The sequence below is a fragment of the Pollachius pollachius genome (genome assembly GCF_949987615.1).
Source record: "Pollachius pollachius genome assembly, chromosome: 3".
Lineage (NCBI taxonomy): Eukaryota > Metazoa > Chordata > Actinopteri > Gadiformes > Gadidae > Pollachius > Pollachius pollachius.
Window position 1 is genome coordinate 30,073,477 of NC_136936.1, and position 17,907 is coordinate 30,091,383.

The 17,907-nt window shown below is 47.2% G+C and overlaps 1 protein-coding gene across 1 annotated transcript; it reads left to right on the forward strand.

The window, feature by feature from the left end:
- Positions 1 to 365: 365 nt before the first annotated feature.
- On the forward strand, positions 366 to 5,257 carry LOC307073351 (frizzled-7-A-like). The gene has a single exon (XM_079733129.1). The coding sequence runs from the start codon at positions 1,549 to 1,551 to the stop codon at positions 3,289 to 3,291; it is 1,743 nt and encodes a 580-aa protein (XP_079589255.1). The 5' UTR covers positions 366 to 1,548; the 3' UTR covers positions 3,292 to 5,257.
- The last annotated feature ends 12,650 nt before the right edge of the window (positions 5,258 to 17,907 follow it).

Here is a 17,907-nt window from a genome sequence, read left to right on the forward strand (position 1 = left end):
AAATATATACAAGTTTTAACAATACTTTGGTACACTTTTCTTGTTGAAGTTATTTATTTAGTTTAATTGATTATTGATGTTTTTTTTGTGTTCATTTTTTAACATTACGCACATTGCACATACTGTACCGCTGAAATCTTCAATATACGTTATAAATCAACATCAACAGTGTACATGGGGTGAGTAGTGGTGTAAAATAACGTGATACTGCAGTGGGAGCATTATTTGATAGAGGCGATTGGTCTATCCACATACGGTACTCCTGAAATCGTCAATAAAGACGTTATAAACAAGCATCAAAATATGCTCCCCATATTCATACAGTGTACATAGGGTGAGTAGTGGTGTAAAATACCGTGATTTTGCAGTGGGAGCATTATTTGATAGAGGCGACTGTTCTACAGATCACACGCGCCTTACGTCACGCTTGTGACGTAACGTAGCATTATCGGATGGGTAGCATGATTTGATAAACTCCGCTATCGAGTCGCACTACGGTAGCAAAATCTGACTAGGGAGCAGAAATTGGCAGAACACCGGCTTAAACCCCGCCCTACCATAAGGGTAATGTCGGAGGTGGAAACGCGAGCCGTAACTGAGCTAGGCCAAACCGCACCTTCAGTACTGGGCCAAGGCGTGCTGGGCCAAAGCGCACCCGCCGGTGGAAACGCGCCATTAGGCCTTGCGTTTCCACATAATATAATGTGGTCAATCCAGTTAGTTGTTTGGAGTTGAGTCAGTCTTTAAACTTGTAATGTTGGCCTAGATAACTGAAGAACATATAAGAGTGATTAACCTGTTAACACTATCACCTTCTCACTGTTTAACTCACTAGAGCACTGCGGCTCATCAAAACATACATACATTTTTACATTGCATTATGTTTATTATAATGTAATATTTTAGATGAGATTATTCAATATTATATGAATATATGATCATTACACATATCATGAATTCTTCTTTAACTCTAAATATAATAGTTTGACAGGTTCGTTTTATCCAGATGTCTCGAATCAAAGAAAGAAATACCCCGCAGTGATTGGTGGAGGCGCGGCAGTGGTTTCCAGGCGCCCCTCCCCGTGTCAGGAGTCTAAGGAAGGGCGTCTAGAAACCGTCTGCTCGGTGTGCGCGCGCGCACACTAAATCCTAGCGAGGGTCTCGTGCTGTTGATGATCTCCACGGAAAGTTTCATTCTTCTTTGATCTCTGGTTGAGGTCCGGAGGGTCGGAGGGTCGGCGGGGTGTTGGTTAACTCAGGGCCTACAGAGACGAGGATGTCTGCAGTCAAAGGGCCACGCCAACAGCGTAGTTCATCTGGATGTTCCTCTCCGTCAAACCCTGGAAAATAACATTTTTTCAGAGTGGAAAACTATCAATTCGGATACCTAACACGTTTCTGATGGAGACTAACATTTTCTAACGGAAAACAACCGTTTTGAAATGCAAAATAACACACTTTTACTGTTTAAATGCCGATGTTGCCCAGGAGCTGATTCGGTGAGTACTCTTCAAGTCTAGTGAGATCAAAGTTTTCTCCTCCTCAACTATGTCACTGCTGGAGTATGTGACGTCAGGGTCTAGATCTGGTTCTTCAAACCGGTCCTGGACCAACTTTGTCGGGGTCTACATTCTGGTCGTGTTTGGGGTCGCCTGGCCATGCGCGGCCCAGTCTCAGGATGACGCGGGTCTGTCGGTGCCGGAGCACGGCTTCTGCCAGCCCATCTCCATCCCTCTGTGCACGGATATTGCCTACAACCAGACCATCTTGCCCAACCTGCTGGGCCACACCAACCAAGAAGATGCAGGCCTGGAGGTCCACCAGTTCTACCCTCTGGTGAAGGTCCAGTGCTCAGTGGACCTCAAGTTCTTCCTGTGCTCCATGTACGCCCCGGTGTGCACGGTGCTGGAGCAGGCCATCCCGCCCTGCCGCTCCCTGTGCGAGCGAGCCCGCCACGGCTGCGAGGCCCTCATGAACAAGTTTGGCTTCCAGTGGCCCGAGCGGCTCCGCTGTGAGAACTTCCCGGTCCACGGTGGGGGAGAGATCTGTGTGGGCCAGAACTCCTCTGACTCCGGAAGCTCCACCTCACTGGCCGCCGTCCCGTTTTTCCCGGAACTGATGACCATGCAGCCGCCGAAATTGGGAAGACCAAACCAGAATTCTCACCTGACCCCCCAGAACCAGCCGTTCTCCTGCCCGCTGCAGCTGAAGGTGCCTCACTATCTGGGCTACCACTTCCTGGGGGCCAAGGACTGCGGGGCTCCATGCGAGTCCAACAAGCCCAGCGGACTCATGTACTTCAGGGAGGAGGAGCTCAAGTTCGGCCGCCTGTGGGTGGGCGTCTGGTCCATCCTGTGCTGCGTCAGCACCCTGTTCACGGTGCTCACCTACCTGGTGGACATGAAGAGGTTCCGCTACCCGGAGCGCCCCATCATCTTCCTGTCGGGCTGCTACTTCATGGTGGCTCTAGCGTACGCTGTGGGCTTCTTTCTGGAGGACCAGCTGGTGTGTATCGACGGGTTGAACGAGGACGGCTACCGCACCGTGGTGCAGGGCACCAAGAAGGAGGGCTGCACCATCCTCTTCATGGTGCTGTACTTCTTCAGCATGGCCTCTTCCCTCTGGTGGGTCATCCTGTCCCTCACCTGGTTCCTCTCTGCTGGGATGAAGTGGGGCCACGAGGCCATCGAGGCAAACTCCCAATACTTCCACCTAGCGGCGTGGGCGGTGCCGGCGGTGAAGACAATCACCATCCTAGCCATGGGCCAGGTGGATGGGGACCTGCTGACAGGGGTCTGCTTCGTGGGCATCAACAGCGTAGATGCGCTGCGGGGCTTCGTGCTGGCGCCGCTCTTCGTCTACCTCTTCATCGGGACGTCATTCCTCCTGGCGGGCTTCGTATCTCTGTTCCGGATCCGCACCATCATGAAGCACGACGGCAGCAAGACAGAGAAGCTGGAAAAGCTGATGGTGCGCATCGGGGTTTTCTCGGTGCTCTACACGGTGCCCGCCACTGTGGTCATCGCCTGCTACTTCTACGAGCAGGCGTTCCGGCCGCACTGGGAGAACACCTGGCGCTCACAGACCTGCAAGCGGCTGGCGGTGCCGTGCCCTCGCCACGATGCCGCACCCCTGCGGCCGGACTTCGCCGTGTTCATGATCAAATACCTGATGACCATGATCGTGGGCATCACGTCGGGGTTCTGGATCTGGTCCGGAAAGACCATGCAGTCCTGGAGGCGGTTCTACCGGAGGCTGGGCAGCGGGGCCCAGGACGAGACCACCGTCTGACGTTACTTACCTCATTAAACCTACGAGGGGAACCGGGGCACTTCTCTAATATAGAAGGGTACTCCTCAAATGATTACCTTGTGATCTTTTAACCTAGTAGCATTTTTTTCAGATCATTTGGGGTCTAAGGAACTAATGCTGACGATGATGTGAGATTTGTCCAGTATTTAGGAGAACGCTGCAGGTGTGATCTGTGAGAAAGCTGCAGTGTCATCCTTTGGGGCGACAGCACCCCTCAATGAAGGACCTCTAAAGGCTTGTTTACCAATGATGTTCGGATCAGGTTATATCATTATGGAAAGGATCTCCACAAATTTAACTTAATTTAAGGAGTCCCTTTCAAGGAGTGTTCTCCCTCTGTAATCTCCTTGTTGCAGGATATTTCCCTATTTTCATTCAACTCTCATCCCTCCTCCACCCAAATCTTTTAGATAATACTAAACAACACTTTCTGTAGTCCACACAGCAGACTCTGCTCTCCAGCCCTCGATCACGCTCCAAACTCTTCCTGCTCGGGGCCAAATAGTTCAAGCGAAAGGTAAAGAAACAAGTTTTATTTCTCTGTCGGGATCCTTTCCAAAATGATAGAATATATTCCGAGGCTGTCAATAGCATATTTTGACCTTTGCCATTTAGGATTACTAAATTTCTGAATTTATTCTTATAGCTTTTACACTTACTAGGATGTAAACTTTTCAGGTTTTAGTGGAATGTTAAACCCTATTCCTCAATCAGAACTGGTTCTATCTAGAATAGTCGACATCATGAAGATAACCAACAACATGCAGAGAGTTATGTGTTTTTAAACAACATGTTTATAAAATGCTACCATGTACTGACATTTAGATGTGACAGTATGAACATGCCAGGTTACACTCAGGACTCACCTTAAGGACCCAAGTCAGGTCAACATAACCACCAGCTCTGCCTTCTGCTGTTTTCTCCTGGATTGGGAAGACTTTAAACCAAGGAAAACATTTCACATAGTTTAGATGTCTGTCTCTTAGACACACACACACACACACACTATTTTTGTGTGTATGTTGACCTAGGCTTGATTCTTGATTGTCATATTGTCCTCACATCTTCTCGATGTTCATCTTTAAGGTATAAAGTCTTAATTGGGGGAGAGTTTTGAGATGTTTATGTAAATCGTTGATGTAAAGATCACGATATAGCCAAACAGGAAGACCGTGTCTCAGTTGATCAGGAAGTTACCTACCAGAGAGGAAGTGATACAACTGGAAGGACTAGCTTGGAAATTGGCGCTTCAAATAAGGAATGTCAGTTACGGTTAACATGTGACTAGCTTTGTGTCAAGAAAACCACAAGAATTTTGAGTTTGCATCCGAATCTTATTTGGTTATTGAGTATCCATTATTGTATAGGCTTGGTGTAAGGATATTTTAGCAGGTAATTGGGCAAAGCCATAAAACTCCAAACACTATTCTAAACACTAAACTATTCTCTTCACTTATTATATATTCAAATCGTATGTGGGTTGGGCATAGCATTTCAACTAATCATAACCTGATCAGGGTGGTCAGTACTCCCACTACTGCCAATCAAAGCTTTGCTCTGTCTTCATGTCCTCTAGCGTAGCCACACAGACCTCAGGGAACCAAAGATCTATCCCATAATAGACAAAAGGTTTAACGGTTGCTGGGGACTAAATGATAGATATATAGTCAGAATAATCCTAGTCCTTTGATTATCCTCTGTATTCATCTGGGACCAGAACCACCTAACCCTTATAGCAAGTACAACAAAGAATGCCTAAACTGTGACTATTGGACGGACTGACGGGCTATGTGACTGACCGTTTAAGGGTTCACACTTAAGGGGCACATATGCAATCTACAGTCTTGGTATAAAAGACTTTCAAATGATATATTGTATTAATAGTTCTGCCAGGTACCTATTTTTGAATGACATTAAAACATTTATACATTTTCTTTTTTTTTTATACAGAAAGTTAATAAAACAATCTGATTTCAAAAAATTATGCTGTTTGTTTATGATTCTATTATGATAGGAATATGTTTTATTATTTGCTTTATGCACTTTACAAATCAATTAGCCTCCAACAAACGCATGTTGGACGGACTGGGATTAACCCCAACCCTATATCGGTTGGAATGGTTTGTAGCCGATATATGGTTTCTGGCGCCTTCTAATGGCATGGCTTGGTAAAGCAGGGAACAATTGCATGATGAATATTACTTAATTTAAATCTTATGGCCAGGTTTTACACCTTGAAAAGATAAAAACGTAACCCACACACACTGACACACAGGTCTTTGGACCCATGTACAATAATGCTGAATATATATGTGTAATAAGGGCCACATACTCTGTCCATGATTACATTGATAGCATTCAGAATCTGAGGACTTTTTTTCACAATACAATAACTATTACAAGTCCTACAAATAGAAATGTATCAAAAATGAATGTATGTAACAGTAAGTAAGTGGCTAAATAATACCAGAACTCAGAGTGCTGATAGATTGAGATTCAGAACTCAGAAGTTTATGGTCTGTAAATCCAGCTTACTGCCACGGCAACAGAAACACAAACACACACAGACACACTCAATGGACACACACATTCACACACACACAACAGACACATAAACACCTAGCAACAGGTACTACACACAGAAGCAGTTTTTTAGCAAGGTCTTAGGTTGCTAGGAGATGGTTCTGTGGAGCTGCTGAATGGGACGAGAGCGTATGTCAGGTAAGATGTGTTTTAAACACTTAACTGCTAGGTCATTTCGCAGAGGGTTTTAACCAAATGACTGAACTCTGATGCAGTTGACAGGGGTTTCAACAGAGCACTGGGAATCAAACAACTAGAGGCTGCTGCTTCAAAAATGCATGTGTTCTTCTGTTGATACCGTGTTTGGTGGCATTTAAGGGGCAGGATCATGTATTGGTTAGGGTGTTTGACCAACATCTCTGTTCAATATGCCTTCTATCCCCCACTGGCCTCAATGATCTGTATCTGAAATCAGTAGGAGAGAGAGTTTTCTGATCTTCTGGAGCTGATTGAGTCCAGAAACTCCCCAAGTGAAGCTCTGGACATGTGCTTGAATCAAAGGTTAGAGAAATGTCAAGAAATTTTAACTTGAAATACAATGGCATTCATTTTTATAACACATTTATAGGTGTTGTGAGCTGCCAGATCCAGACGCCCGTGTGTGTGTGTGTGTGTGTGTGTGTGTGTGTGTGTGTGTTTGTGTGTGTGTGTGTGCATTAACACCCAAACATTTGGGTGTTAAGATGTTTGTATGGAAAAAAATTAGCAGAATGATTTGCTTTAACCAAACAAATAAAATGCAACCAATCATCTTCAGTCTTCAATTTAAATAAGCCAATCAACAACCAGGGCTCTGTCTGGGATCTTTTCGTGTATTGTATTTACTAAATACATTTATAAATAAGTTTGAATACACTACCTGTTAGTATGACTTGTTCCCAGGTTCACACAGGAAGAGAAATCATGAATGGGCTGTCCCTTCTGAGTCGGGGTTGTGGTCATGTGGAGGAACAACATGGCCGCCTGGAGGTCTGTTTCACACCGCAGGTACCACATACCACAATGCACCACTGTTGCAGTCAAACCAGTTGGTCTGTGTACTACCTATCAATAAATTTATACTTTGACCAATAGGATTACTACACCTGGAGGTCGCAGCAGTCTCTGCTCCGGCTGCACAATAGCAGCAGCCGTCTGCTGCAGGGGGGCGCGGCCACAGCTGCTAAGACCTATAGCACCCGCAGAGGACCCCTGCTGATCTACACACAGGTGTGTGCGTGTGTGTGTGTATCTTACATTTTGTGAACATGTGAAAGAAAACAAAAAAATCTACAATCAAATATAAATATATAAATAATAATCATAAATGATAACATGAATATATTCATCAACAATGCAATGAATAATAACGTAACCCAAAATAAACAAGCAGAAGATTGAATACTGACAGAATGTCTCAACAGGATCAGGTCAGCAGGTCCGCTGCCCACCAATCAGCTGCCAGCTTGTGGAGGAATGGGCAGGGCTCCTGCCAGGAGCAGCAGTTTGAAAAGCCAATCACAACCCAGAGGAGCTCCGTAGCGGCCATGTTGAACTGTGGAAACAAGAAGGTTGGAATCAAACCACTTAATTTTAAGTTTTAAGTGTGTCTTGTTTTGCTGCCCTTATTTAACTCTAGATTTAATTTGACTTTTTTATTATGTGATTTGATCTGCTGCAAAGTGTCTGTGTGTGAGCAATACATTTCTTTCTAGTTTTGATACGTTTTTGCGGGAGCCAATCACCAAGCTGGCTTTTCTCCCTGGCGCCCTATTGGCTGGTTTAACACAATGACGACAGGGAAGCGACGGCAAGCAGGCAAGCAGAGTAATTTGAGGCCCATTGGTCTCGCTCTTGTGCTGAAGAAAATGACAGCAGCTTCCCCAGACCAACGTGCAATCTACAATTGATCTTGGTCTGGCAATAGCCAGGCTATTTGAATACCTTTGGAGGTCCAAACATACAAGCTTTATAAACTGTATACAGCATCTACCCTTCAATATTTGCAATACATTCGAGACACGTTTTGTATGTCAAAATGTGTTGTATGATGAATACTCAAATGTTATATCCTAGAAATAGTTGTAATACTCTTGAAAATGTATTAAATTGTAATCCCTAACCCCTATTTACCTGTATAATTTTAAACTCCTATTCAAGCAATGGCCGGACTGAACGTGTGCTGTTAGGACCATAGAACTGGTTCATACTTACATACTTTATACATAAGGACACTTTGTAAGTTTTCATATCTGCACATACATAAAGATGATAACATCTATGTAGGGATACATTCCTATGCATACGTACGTGGACATACATATGTTCACATACATGTGTATAAACAAGTACACATAGCTAAGTATACACGTACATACACATTCATATACTTAAGTGCAAATACATAATATATACGTACACATGCATACAAAACCAAACCCTTACAAAGGACCAGGGAGGTGCGTGGGCCTGGGGTTCAGCCTTAGCATGGTGCTATGGGCCCTTCAGGGGTTCAGTCTGAGCATGGTGCTAGGGGCCCATCAGTGCTTCAGTCTGAGCATGGTGCTATGGGCCCTTCAGGGGTTCAGTCTGAGCATGGTGCTAGGGGCCCATCAGTGCTTCAGTCTGAGCATGGTACTAGGGGCCCTTCAGGGGTTCAGTCTGAGCATGGTGCTAGGGGCCCATCAGTGCTTCAGTCTGAGCATGGTGATAGGGACCCTTCAGGGGTTCAGTCTGAGCATGGTGCTAGGGGCCCATCAGGGGTTCAGTCTGAGCATGGTGCTAGGGGCCCATCAGGGGTTCAGTCTGAGCATGGTACTAGGGGCCCATCAGGGGTTCAGTCTGAGCATGCTGCTACCTTCAGGGGTTCCGTCTGAGCATGGTACTAGGGGCCCTTCAGGGGTTCAGTCTCAGAATGGTGCTAGGGGCCCTTCAGGGGTTCAGTCTCAGCATGGTCAGATTGACAGTACTCTATTGATACTTGGGGGACGCCCCACCCATTGGTACTTGGACACTAATGGTCTCCTCCTCTCCTCTCCAGGACTACTCCTTCTCCTCCAGAGCGGATCCTTCGCGCCTTCCTCCTCTTAACCTTCCTCCAGTTCCAGACCTCCGGCCAACCCCCCTCCCCCCTCTCTGGAGTGTCCCCTCCCCCCTGCCCTGGCTCCGACCCGTCACCAGGACAATGGCCCCGAGGCTGACCTCGAGGCTGCAACCCAGGAGGTGGGGCGGGTCTGTGTTGAGGATCCAGAGATTCAGCTGGATGCCCCTGGACCCGAATGCTCCCAGACCCAGACTTCACTGCTATAGCGGTACCTGGAGGGAGGGAGGGGGTGCACATAGAGACATAGAACTAGATAGAACTACTAGTAATATATATATAAATATATAGATGAGTCTAAATATATATATAAATAGATGTATATAAATAGATGTGTCTAAATATATATATAAATATATGTATATAAATAGATATATATAAATATATATATGTTACCATATAGAGACTGTTCTGTGCTTGCCAAGTCCTCCAGAGCAGCAGGGTCTCCAGGAGCAGGGCCCCACCCGATCAGCCTCCATCCTGGGTGTACGATAGGACACGACCCCCTGAAGAACAAGGAGGAGCCCAGGTGAAACCAGACACATGATGTAACTTTCAGAGAGCACTCCAGGGTATGTTGTGATAGTCTAGTGTTGTACAGCCAGGTAGCAGAGAGCAGAAACACCTGCCAGAGCCCCCCAGAGAAGAGACCACAGGTCTAGACATGGGTCTGAAGAGGACCTACAATACCTGGCTCCCAGGAGTGCCCAGAAGAGGCTTTCCTCCTGTCATCCCAGAAGACAGAGAGGAAGAAGGCGGTGATGAGGCAGAGGAGCAGCAGGATGAAGAGAGGGAGGAGCAAGAGCGCGCCCTGGTAGGTCAGGCTGGAGGAGAGATATGTCTGAAGGTAGCCATGCTTGATTCATCCTGGAAGTCTTCTCCTCTGGCTCAGATCCGTTACTATGGACGACACTGGCCTGGAGATCAACGGGGAGGACCAGGTACCTTTCGGCCTGTCCATCCGTCCGTCTGTCTGTCTGTCTGTCTGTCTGTTCATGACTATTCAGAGCAGAGCTCTCATCATAACAGTTTCTCCATTAAAATGTATAGTCCATATAAATATGTAGCCCCCAGATGTTGGTACAGGTGTGTTCATGTGATACAGCCTATGTGTATTTCCAGGTGTGTATTTGCTTCAGACCGAGTGTTTGTATAGTAAGTGTGTATATGGTTTGTGATCATATGGTTCTGTCCAAGTGTGTATTTGGTACGCACCACGAGATGGGTTCATTATGTAGAATCCGCAGGTGTTGATTGGTACGGTTCACCTGTGTTTATAAGGTTCTGTCTTCAGGTGTATTTATAAGGTACTGTCTGCAGGTGTGTTTCTAAGGTACTGTCTGCAGGTGTGTTTCTAAGGTACTGTCTGCAGGTGTGTTGATAAGGTTCTGTCTTCAGGTGTGTTTCTAAGGTACTGTCTCCAGATGTGTTTATAAGTTACTGTCTGAGTTGTGTTTATATGGTACGGTCTGCAGGTGTGTTTATAAGGTTCTGTCTGCAGGCGTGTTAATAAGACACTGTCTGCAGATGTGTTTATAAGTAACTGTCTACAGGTGTGTTCATAAGGTATTTTCTGCAGGTGTATTTATAAGGTACTGTCCGCAAATGTGTTTATGCGGTACGATCCAGGTGTGTATTTCCAGGGGTGTTTCTTTGGTACGGTCCACAGGTGCTGGTCTTCACACTGGCCTCCTAAAAGTCCCGATGCCCCGGCATGTCCGGTCAAACCCGAGCCCCAAGGTAAGACCCAGAATCTCCTGCAGAACCCCAGAGAGGTGGAGACCCTCTTCAATGTGTGTGACCACCTTGTGGGTTGTGTCTGCAGAGGAGCCCGCAGCTAGAAACACACCCATTGAGTTCTCTGGGCAGCCAAACCAGAACCTTCCTTCGTTCTAGACTCTTGCTGAACTGGTGCCCATTGGTTCCACTTGATGTTATGTATAGAGTCTAGAATCTCTTCATCCAATCAGCGATGATGGAAAGGACGAAGACCTGGGGCAAACAAACCAACGTAGCGCCCTCTGCGACCACAATGGACAGCTTTGATGCAGTTTAGAAGCAATATTAATGAAGCTAGTCAATTTGCGGAGTGATGAGAAGTCAAGAAATACATCAGACATGGTCCTAACGGCAGGACTCAATGTGTGACAAGGCCCACCTCCTGTCATCAGCTCATAAGGTACCACCTTCAAACTGTGAGTACAGCAAAGCCAAAAGTAATCCAGTCTGATAACACCAGGCTGCCCAGAACCAGTGGGAGAACCAGAACCAGGGAGATGGTCTGCTCCCGCTGGACCAGACGCGGCCTGGGACCCAAGGACGTCAGGGTCCAGAAAAACCTCTGGTTGGACCACTGATGTTCGCTATTTCAGAACCATCTTGGACTGTCCCACAGAACAGAGGTAGAGTGGTCCATCTGTCCATCGGCTCAGATATGTAACCTGGTGTCAGTTTGCTGTGGATCCGTCCAACGTACATCCAACTGTCTATCTATCTTATCAGAGGAAAGAGGAGAGCAGAGAATCCGAGGACAGAGGGATGAAGGACATGGACGTAAAGGAGAGGGAGAAAGAAGTGAAGAAAGAGGAGCTGAGAAAGTCTGTGTGATTCTACTTCAACCGTTAGCAGGTAAACCTCGGAGAGATAGAGATGATATGATGTGTTAATAAACATGATTAAAACTTAATTCAAACATCTTCAACTTAATTCAAACATTATCCTCCCCTCTACTCCCTCCTCTTCTCACCTCCTCCTCTCTCAACATTCTCTCCTCCTCTCTCCCTCTCCTCCTTTCCTCTCCTTCCCCCTCCTCCCTCCTCCTCTCCTTCTCCCTCCTCCCTCCTCCTCTCTTCCTCTCCTCCTTTCCTCTCCTTCCCCCTCCTCCCTCCTCTCCTTCTCCCTCCTCCCTCCTCTTCTCTCCATCCCCCTCCTCCCTCCCCTCCTCTCCTCCCCCCTCCTCTGTCTCCTCCTCTCTCTCTCTCCTCTTCCCCCCTCCTCTCCTCTCCTTTCTCTCCTCCACCTTGTCTGTGGGTCAGAGATGGCTACTCCTGTGGTGATGCATTGCTTTGAGGGGAGGAAAGGCCCAGGGAGGCAGAGTTCTCTGGCTGCCCTGCACACCAGACAGCTTGACCCCCGTTCTGACCTCCACAACCTCCATGACCTCCAGGAGTCCGGGGGTACCAGCGGGGGGGTGGTGAAGGGCACACTGCCCCAGGTGCTGAGAGGTGTGGATAGTGGTCACACATTCTAGTTCATAATAATACCATTAAGTGAATGCATTAATGAAAGCACCTTACTGCTTTTCCATTAGTGCGATTTCAACTGCTGAAGCACCGAACACAAAAGCACTAATTAGTTTCAGTTCAAGTCCAGATAATCGTGATGCCACTAGAGGTTGGATGATCAGATAGGGACGCCCCCCCGACATAGGGGCTGCAGTAAGGTCCCCGAGACTGCGGCCCTGACTGGGAGTGGGGCTGCAGTCAGGGCTGGAGGGTCTCTGGGCGCTGACTGGGAGCCAGGCCGCAGTCAGGGCCGGGGGATCTCGGGGCCCTGACTGGGAGCAGGCTGCAGTCAAGTCCCCAGTCAGGGCCGGGGGGGTCTCGGGGCCCTGACTGCAGCCCCTATGTCGGGGGACCGCCCCAGTTATGAGCTGGTGAGTATCAGGTTGACAGGTTGTGATGCAGCCCTCTGTAGCCTCTGGGATTGTCTGTCAGAGTTCCAGGCAAGCCAGTCCATGGGCAGCCTGCTCTTGGGTCCTGATGGGGAGGTCCTTCAGCTGTCCCTCTATGAGAACCACGCAGATAGGCTCCGACTGGCGCACCTTGATGAGGTCACAGAGGAGGAGAAGGGTACAGTTAGCTGTGGAATAAACAATATTTTTACCTTTGAATTATCTTTTACTGTCTCTCTCTCTGTATACATTTATCTGTCTCTCTCTTTGCAGGGAAAGAACAGCTGCCCTGGGTCTCTTCCCTGAGGCCCGAACACACACAGAGAGGTACACACACACACACACACACACATACCCACAAACACACACACACACACACGCACGCACGCACGCACGCACTCACGCGTGCACACACACACGCATTAAAACACACACCCCCACTCAGACACACACACACAAACACACACACACAAAAACAAACACACACACACACACACACACACATTAAAACACACACCCACACTCAGACACACATGCACAAACACATGTTAACGCACGCAACCAAACATGCGTTCACAAACACACACGCACAAAGACACACGCACACACACACACACACACACACACAAAAACACACAGATATACACACACACACTCCATGCATCCACAATTTCACACACACACACATTAAAACACACACCCATACTCAGACGCACACACCCAAACATGCGTTAACAAACACAAACACACACACACACAAAGACACACGCACACACACTAACACGCACACACACACACAAGGGTGTGTGTTCCCATAAGGGGTGTGGTTCTTAGTGAAGCCAGCGGTTGCCCAGGGCGACCAGCGTGTCAGCCATTGTGTCTGATGGGGTTGGGTTTCTGCTCTGCTAGGACAATAAGTGCCCAGGATATTCATTAGAGAACGGGACACCATGGGAGAGGGAGTGCTGCAAGGGTCGCACCACACCCTGCAACACACACACACACACACACACAACCTCTCACGCACACACACACACACACACAAAATCTCACACAACCTCACACACACACGCACACACACACACACCCACACACACACACACACCCACACACACACACACACACACACACACACAATCTCACACAACCTCACACACACACCCCCCCCACACACACAACCACACACACACACACACACACACAAACACAACCTATCACACACACACACACACACACCACACTATACAACCAAGGTCACACAACACAATACACACACCAGCCTGTCTGTTTCCACTCTCCAGGAATGCATTCTGATACACCATAACTTGCAGGGTTGTACTGGGTAGCCCCCCCCCCCCTAGTGGCGACACAAGGAATATCACCACTAATGCTCTGGTTATGATTTGCCATCTGATGGGTTTTCAGAGGGGGAAATGGACCTGGACCAGGACCTGGATCACCAGATGGACCACCATAGGACCAGACAGCATGTGAGGGCTGAACCAGTAACTTTCCAGCGTGTCAAGGTGCAACGTCTTGCTCATGGGCCCTGTATCAAACAGCATTGTGTTGTGTGGCTGGTTCTAATCCCCAGATACCAGGAGGTTCAAAGACACTGACAGCCCACCACCAGAAGTCTTCATCTTGGACCCAGCAGACCAGTGCCAACCAGGTCTCAACGCTTTCTCTTTAACCCAGCAGACGCTAGTATCCTCTCTTTATGTGGGAGGCTGGACAACCTTTCAATGTTGTTTTTCTTAAAGATTTACTGTCTGTCCGTATGTCCGTCCAGCGGGCCTATCTGTCTATCCGTCCACCGTGTCAGTCTGTCTGCCTTTCTGAATGTCTGTCTGTCCACCTTGTCGGCCTGCCTCTATTAATGTCTGTAATTCTCCTCCAGTCCATAAAGGCTCCAGCAGTACCACAGCAAGACCCCAGACCATCCACAAGGCCCTGTTACCCCGGCAGAGACCAGGGTAGGGATCAAGGTAGGGTCTAGACCAGGGGTCTCAAACTCATGGCCCAGGTGCCAATTGAGGCCCGCGGGATGATATTTTGTGGCCCCCTACTTGACATCAAAGTTTAGTATTAGTGCGGCCCTGACGCTGTTGTCAAACGCACATTTATGCTGAGTGGCTTGCCACGCTTTTTTATCACTTTTGATAGGGTTACCAGATGTCTGGGTATTGCCGGGACAGCCCCAAAGGACGTTAAAATGTCCCGGTTTCCACCAACCACTATGAAATGTCCCCTGTTGTCAGCGATTACATAGCCAACGTGATCTAATTATAGCTCGATCATTAACTTAGATTGGGTCAGTTGTGCTCCTTTTTTTTGTGAAATAATTGATGCGGCCCAGCCTGACTCGGACTCTACCTCCAGCGGCCCAAAGTAAGTTGAGTTTAAGGCCGCTGGTCTAGACAAAGTAGGATCTTGGGACCAGGGTAGGATCTAGGGACCAGGGTAGAGTCTAGGGACCAGGGGTTTATTAAAGACCAACATTTTCAAACCCTTATTGGTTTTCGTCGTACTTTGTTTCAATCTTGTTTGTTTACGTTGACATATTGTCGGTAAGCTTCTCTCTACTGATGGCTGAATAAGTGAACCCCTTGTTTTGTCCAGCGGTAGCAGACCTCGCCTGTCCTCTAGCATCCATGGCAACAGAGGACTCAAGTACAGAGATGGCCCAGAGAACAAGGAACGGACGAAAGAAGGATGTGACGAAGAAGAGGAGAGGAGATGAGGAGTTAGGGAGGGCAGAGGATTTCTCTAAGGATGAGGGCGGGCTCTGTCCACCGCCAGCCAATAGCGGACAGGCTGCTCAGACTGCAGCCAATAGGCATACGTATGCCACTTCAGGGTGGGTTTCAAACTAATTCAAGAGCTTTGATATGAGGTTCATTCAGCAACAACTATCATTTAATTATAATAATGTGGTGGGAATTCCCGGGCCACGTCAATCATTATGGTGATATATTTGGGTAATAACGGTACAATAACATACAAACAATCCTACAGCAAACAATAAAACATACCAAACAATGATCCAATAGATGGGAAATCAGCCCGCGCCCCTCCAAGAGGAGCGCAAGCTGAAGTCCCCTGCGTGGGAAATCAACCTGTGCCGCTCCAAGAGCTGCGCAAGCTGAAGTCTGACGCATTGTCTAATGCAAAGACTTCTTATACCGTGGCACAGGTCTCAGAAATGTTGAGATCAACTCTGCTCCACACATGATGTGTGATGGAAAAATCTATCATGTTGTTTCCCCTTGATCATGTAAGCTCTATCTCCTATTCCTTGCATTGTCTAGCCACTCTACTTGTTCCTTGCGTTATCTAACATTAACCTTTGTGCCTGGGGTATCCCGGTCACAATGTAGCAGAGATCCCCTTATGCATTATTTTTCCTTGATGAGAATACAAGAAACTGTCCTTAGATAAACATTATCCGATTTGATCATTGACAATTGAAATGTCGGGTCTCATAGTGGTGACTTCTCAGTTGGACACTGTGTACCTTGTCCACCCCAAGGGTGTCAACGAAAAGGCCTAATCAACAAATTACATTTAGATAAACAGAATTGGAAAATATAATTTTCCCATTACAATAATTAAACCATAATTGAACCTGGTACCAGAAAACCTTAAAAATACATCTATTTTGGAATAAAAATAACAAGAAATGCTTATTCTATGTTTTCACAACCTAAATGAAGAAACAACTAATTATGGATTTGCTTTAAAAGACTAGTTTATAGCTATGACCCATCCTGAGGTGTTAACCTGCCCTCTGTGTGCTAAGGGAGGAGGCCATTGTAGGAGCAGGGAGGAGGATAGAGAAAACTCACACTCCCCTGCTGGTAACCTTTGGGTCATGATCTCCTTCCTGCTCAGACAGGACTTGCCTGGTCGTCTGACAGGAAGTAGAACTCACCAGGACCAGAAGAAGAGAGGCAGGAGGGGGCGGAGCCTGTCAAAGCAACCACAAAGGGGTGATCGACCAATCAGGGACCGGGAGGAAGAGAGGAGCGACCGCCAAGAGGATACAGAAACTCACAACACTGCCATCGCCATGGTTACGGTAGAGACGATGTACTTGATACATGTGTTATATATATATATATACAAGGCTGTTAATCGATGATTGATTGTTGGTGGATGTCATCAATCCTTCTGTCAGAGAGACCCAAGAAGAGAGAGGGGAGAGGAGAGGAGAAGGAGGCAGACAGGAGTTAGAGGAGAGGAGAGAAGGGTGGGCAGGGGAAGGAGAGGGGAAGGAAAGCAGATGGTGGAGGAAGAGGAGGAGAAGCAGCCGTCGGTGAGGAAGAGGAGGGGACGCGGTGAACGGGAGGACTTTGTTGTTGGTGAGACATCTCTTTTCTACTCTCTCTGTCCTCCCTTGGTGGAGAATGAAGTGGTGCACATAAACCGAGGAACACCATCATAGTGTCAGCAGAGACTCCCTTAATAAACGTTACAAATTAATTTGAAATGCATTGCATATATATATATATACAGTATATGGCAGTATATTCTGTTCCTAAAATGCATTATATCCTATTCACTTTGTGCTGGAAGCAACCAGGGACAGGAAGTGACTCCACAGCCTTGTTAGTTTGTGTCACCACACCTGTCACCCCACCCCCTGAAGCCAATCAGATAGTCTGATGGGTGGGACATTTAGCAGACTCACGTTTAGGCTTAGGGTCAGGCTGTTAATTTGTCAGTCACTCAGTTAAAGTTGATTCTGCTAATTGATAGGTTTAACCTAAACAACTCCATACATGTGGATTCATATCAACAATGAAGTATTCGTGTTACCTTACCATCCTAGAGTCTGGTCTAAAGGCCTGCAGCAGATCAGTTTAGTCATGGTTTCATGAACATGATCCTCTCTCTCCCCTTCCTCCCTACTCCCTCACCTCCCTGCTCCCCTATCCTTCTCCATCTCCCCACCTCTCCTCTTGGCTCCCCTCAACCTTTAATAGGTAAACCTCAGGATTCTGTTTTGAAAGACAAGAGAGTGCGACAGACCAAAAGAGAGGCAGAACGATTGAACGAAAGAAAGATAGAAAGAGAGACAGACCAAGAGACAAGAAGACAGACAGATAGAGAGGAAGACAGATACACAGAGAGATGGACAGGTAGTGAGACATGCAGCAAAACAAGCAGACAGACAGAAAGAGAGACGAGCAGAGAGACATACCGATACACAGATAGTGAGACAGATTGCTCCCTCTTGACCGCTGAATGGGAGCTG

Bases quoted from the DNA above. Each gene is read 5' to 3' on its own strand.
- LOC307073351 (XM_079733129.1), top strand. From the start codon at position 1,549: ATGTCACTGCTGGAGTATGTGACGTCAGGGTCTAGATCTGGTTCTTCA.